This window comes from Prionailurus viverrinus, chromosome B4 (genome assembly GCF_022837055.1).
Source record: "Prionailurus viverrinus isolate Anna chromosome B4, UM_Priviv_1.0, whole genome shotgun sequence".
Classification (NCBI taxonomy): Eukaryota; Metazoa; Chordata; class Mammalia; order Carnivora; family Felidae; genus Prionailurus; species Prionailurus viverrinus.
Window position 1 is genome coordinate 132503906 of NC_062567.1, and position 4537 is coordinate 132508442.

At 55.1% G+C, this 4537-nt stretch overlaps 1 protein-coding gene across 4 annotated transcripts in view; it reads left to right on the forward strand.

Moving 5' to 3' along the window:
- The first annotated feature begins 3366 nt into the window (after positions 1-3366).
- The window catches only part of WBP2NL (WBP2 N-terminal like), a 30241-nt gene continuing 29070 nt past the window's right edge, over positions 3367-4537 (forward strand). For 3 of the 4 annotated variants that reach the window (XM_047864900.1, XM_047864901.1, XM_047864902.1), the window contains exon 1: positions 3367-3495. In XM_047864900.1, coding sequence (XP_047720856.1) covers positions 3434-3495 — 62 coding nt within the window. In that variant the 5' untranslated portion in view covers positions 3367-3433. Of the gene's footprint in view, positions 3496-3579; positions 3693-4537 lie in introns of those variants that run through there. The other variant, XM_047864903.1, reaches the window with a different exon arrangement.

Sequence of the window (4537 nt, forward strand, 5' to 3'; positions counted from 1 at the left end):
GCCAACAGACACTCAAACTGGTTGTGTAAATGTTGCTAGACTTTATGTGTTGTACAACTAAACATTGCTGTTTGAACAATAACTGCCTGGCCTGTGTCTCATTTGTGCTCACTCCTTGGCCAAATTAGCCATTATATCATCTCACCCATGGGCGGAGGGTGAGATAGGGACCATCTTGGTAAGAAGTAGCCACAGAAACTATAGATGGAAAACATTTTGTGAGTCCAATTTTTCTTCATTTGGCTTGAGGATGGACTTCGGTCATTATTCCATGTGTATGTTTAATGTTTATTTCTTTTGAGAGAGAGCAGGGGATGGGCTGAGAGAGGGGGGGAGAGAGAGAATCCCAAGCAGGCTCGGCATCATGCGCGTGGAGCCCAATGTGGGGCTCAATCCCACAAACTGCAAGATCATGACCTGAGCCGAAACCAACAGTTGGATGCTCAACCAACTGAGCCGCCCAGGCGCCCCTCCCTGGGGTTTTGTACCCAACATGGGTGATGGAGCTAGTATGCTAGACCTTGAGGGATGCTGTGCTCTGTGTAATCTGTCTCCTTCAATGTAAACAGGGTTTATTTTCACTTAATGAATTTCCTAGCTTTTCCCTCCTTTCTCCAGAAGGCAAGAAACCCAACTCTATGGAAGGAGTGGACCCATCTTGCCTAGAGACCTGCCTGCTTTACAGTGAATGCTTTAAGAGTAAGAATTTAAGGGGCACCCGGGTGGCTCAGTCGGTTAAGTGTCCGGCTTCAGCTCAGGTCATGATTCACGGTTTGTGAGTTCAAGCCCCGCGTCGGGCTCTGTGCTGACGGCTCGGAGCCTGGAGCCTGCTCTGGATTCTGTGTTTCCCTCTCTCTCTGCCCCTCCCCCGCTCACCCTCTGTCTCTGTCTCTCTCTCTCTCTCAAAAACAAATATTAAAAAAAATTTTTTTTAAAGAATTTAAATTTTAAGCACTAGCTTCTCTCTTGTGTTTTTCAAACTTAAACCAACTTCCTCTCTTTGAGGTTCCTGGTCTCTTCTGCAGCCAGCAAACAACACCACACGCTATTTTTCTGATTTTGAATGTGATGACCATACGCAGTTGTGTTTGGAGCCTCGGTATTCTGTAGGGTGAATGCAAGGTATAGAAGAACGGTGGGGGGGGGGGAGGGGGGAGGGGGGAGGAAGTCATTCAGGTTAAATGGTGAGGACCAGAACCGGAGGGCAATTGCCACATCAAGATGGAGAGGTGGGAAGCTTTGAGCGACAGAGTAGTTTTGCAAACTTAAAATATCACAGCTAAGGGAAAACAGTTCTTTTAGTCCCATTCTTTCATATAGATACGGAAACAAGTCCAGAGAGCATGGTTGATGCCCAAAGTTGCACAATTAGTTACCAGTGCAAGACGGGGGCTCTATCTCAGTGGTCTTTCTATAGCTTCACACCATTCCTATTGTTTTGTTTGTTCCAACAGTCTTAGGTTTAAAAAAAAATAATGGGGGGGGGCGCCTGGGTGGCTCAGTCGGTTGGGCGGCCGACTTTGGCTCAGGTCACGATCTCGAGGTCCGTGAGTTCGAGCCCCGCGTCAGGCTCTGTGCTGACAGCTCAGAGCCTGGAGCCTGTTTCAGATTCTGTGTCTCCCTCTCTCTGACCCTCCCCCGTTCATGCTCCGTCTCTCTCTGTCTCAAAAATAAATAAACGTTAAAAAAAAAAATCATGGGGGTGCACCTGGGTGGCTCAGTCAGTTGAGCAGCTGACTTCACCTCAGGTCATGATCTGGTAGTTCTCGAGTTTGAGCCCAGCGTCAGGCTCTGTATCAGCACAGAGCCTGTAGCCTGCTTCAGATTCTGTCTCCCTCTCTCTCTTTGCCCCTCCCCCACTCACACTCTGTTTCTGTCTCTGAAAGATGAATAAACCTTAAAAAAAAACTTTTAAGGGGTGCCTGGGTGGCTCAGTCAGTTGAGCATCCGACTTCAGCTCAGGGCTCAGGTCATGATCTCACGGTTTGTGAGTTTGAGCCTCGCATCAGGCTCTGTGCTGACAGCTCGGAGCCTGCTTCAGATTCTGTGTCTCCCTCTCTCTCTGGCCCTTCCCCTCGCGAGCTCTCTCTCTCTCTCTCTCTCTCTCAAAAACAAATAAACATTTAAAAAAACTTTTAAATAAATAAAAAATAAATAAATAAAAATCAGCTTCGGGCACCTGGCTGGCTCAGGCAGTACAGCATGCAACTTTCGATCCCCAGGGCATGAGTTCAAGCCCCGTGTTGGGTGTAGAGATTACTTTTATTTTATTTATTTATTTTTGAACGTTTATTTATTTTTGGGACAGAGAGAGACAGAGCATGAACGGGGGAGGGCAGAGAGAGAGGGAGACACAGAATCGGAAACAGGCTCCAGGCTCCGAGCCATCAGCCCAGAGCCTGACACGGGGCTCGAACTCACGGACCGCGAGATCGTGACCCGGCTGAAGTCGGACGCTTAACCGACTGCGCCACCCAGTCGCCCCAGAGATTACTTTTAAAAAATCAGCTTATAACTGATGACGTCTTTATTTGGCAACATTTTTCCCCTCCGTGGTACATTTAAAAATGGTTCATCTTATAACTGACAGCATCTTAAACTTGATGAAATACGGTAATCCAGACGTTACCATCCCTTTGCTTGAAGCCCTTTGGTGCTATTTTGTGAAGTCTAAAAGAAACAAGAAGATGTACAACGTTTTAGTCTTCAAAGCAATTCCAGTATGCTGTATCCCACCGGATCCTCACTCTCACCCTTTGGAGAAGGCAGGGCTGGTATGATGGATGCCAAAGGTTCTCTCTATCTTGGAACCGGCTCAGACTCCCCCCGACGCAGTTCATTCACCCTTTCCTGGATGCTAACCTCACAAGAAACCAGCTCAGATTCCAGGCTTTCTCTGGTGGGGAAAAGTTGTTCTGCTTGCCTTTAGGAGAAGCGAGAAATCTTTCTGGATCCTTTCTCCAAAATGCATTAGCCTTCTGACCCAGGCCAGGGGGGCACGCAGGAAAATCCTGCTTCTGATTCCTGACCCATTCAATCCATTCCGGAGGGCAGCCCAGCAACCAGCTACCATGCTGTGGCCAAGAGGGTAGGTGTGGATCCAGGAACCCACTCACCTACCACTCAACACCCCCGCACTCTGGGGCGGGTCAGTCCCCCCCCCCCCCCCCCCCCCCCCCCCCCCCCCCCCCCCGCCTCACCAGCTGGAGTCCCAGGCGGCACCACACCTGGTTCTCTGACCACCGCCCCTCACGTGACCAGCCCCTTCGCCTACTCAACCCCCCCCCCTTGTCTTTGCGCCATAATCTCCGTCCTCCCCTTCAAAGCCCCGCCCCCCGGTTGGCGCACCTCCCCTTCAAAGCCCCGCCCCCCGGCTTGGCACAGGCCCCGCCCCTTTCCATCTGAGGGGCGACAGAAGGGCGCCTGGGGCAAGATGGCGGTGAATCAGAGCCACACCGAGAACCGCCGCGGGGCTTTCATTCCTTCCAGCGACAGGTGCCCGAGGGGAAGCTGGTGGGGAGGGGTGCTGTCGGAGCCGGGGATAGAACTGGCGGCTTGGAAACTCTTAGCCAATCAGGGCCTTTCCCGCCCTCGGCTGGCTGAGCCCCGCCCCCTCCACTGGGGCGCTCGAGACCCCGTGGGCTTTCCCGCGCACAGAGTGGGCAGAGGCTGGAGCCCGTGGCCTCGCTGAGGTAAAGGGCGGGTGCGCCGTGCGAGGCGCGCGTCGCTCCAGAAGAAAGGCGGGAGGGCACTGGCAGTGGTGGGGTGTCCCGCCGTTCCTCCGGGGCGCCGTTGGGAGCACAAACCTCCGTGGGGTGACGGCGACAGGGGGGCCTTGGGTGCGCCCCGCCCCTACTCCCGGGGGCGCGGACGCGGAAGGGGAGGCGGTGTGGATCCCTCTGAAGGATCCCGCGCCATCGGGGGGGTGGGGGGCGCTCGCCGAAGCCCCCTTTCTTTTCGCCCCGACGGGGAGCTGATGGCTCTTACTTCCCTGTAAATAAAGATCGGGACGGAAAGAAGAGCCGTCTAGGGAGGACGCTCGCCGGGCCGCGCCCGTGGCCGTGCGCGGGGCCTGCGGGGCCCGCCGCTCGCTCGCCTTCCCGCCTGAGGCCTCCGCTCCACGAGGCCCCTCTCGTCGGTTCCTCCCGCCCGGCTCTCCAGACCCCGGCGCGGTCCTCCCCAGCTGCCGCCTCCGCCCCCCACTTGTCCCCGTTTTCCTTCGCTCGCGCGTGGCGGCGAGACTGAGCCTTTGTCGGGAAGATCCACCAAGACAGCCCCGAAAGCCGATGTCCGGATGGATCTTTTTCCTCTGCTTCCTCCCCCGGGAAAGTGTTCTTGCCGGGTTCCCACGGGCGGCGGAGGCCGTGCGTCTTCCCCGGCTCCGGAAGGACCTGTGCTGTGCCGCTGTGCGTAGTTGTGTCGTAGGAGAGCGTCGGCCACCGCCCTGACCGCCAGTCCCCTGCACACCCGCCTGGGTGCCGGCGGCTCTGTGCCCTTGGGGCCACTTCTGATCTGGGGTGTCGGCGTCCTCTCCCTC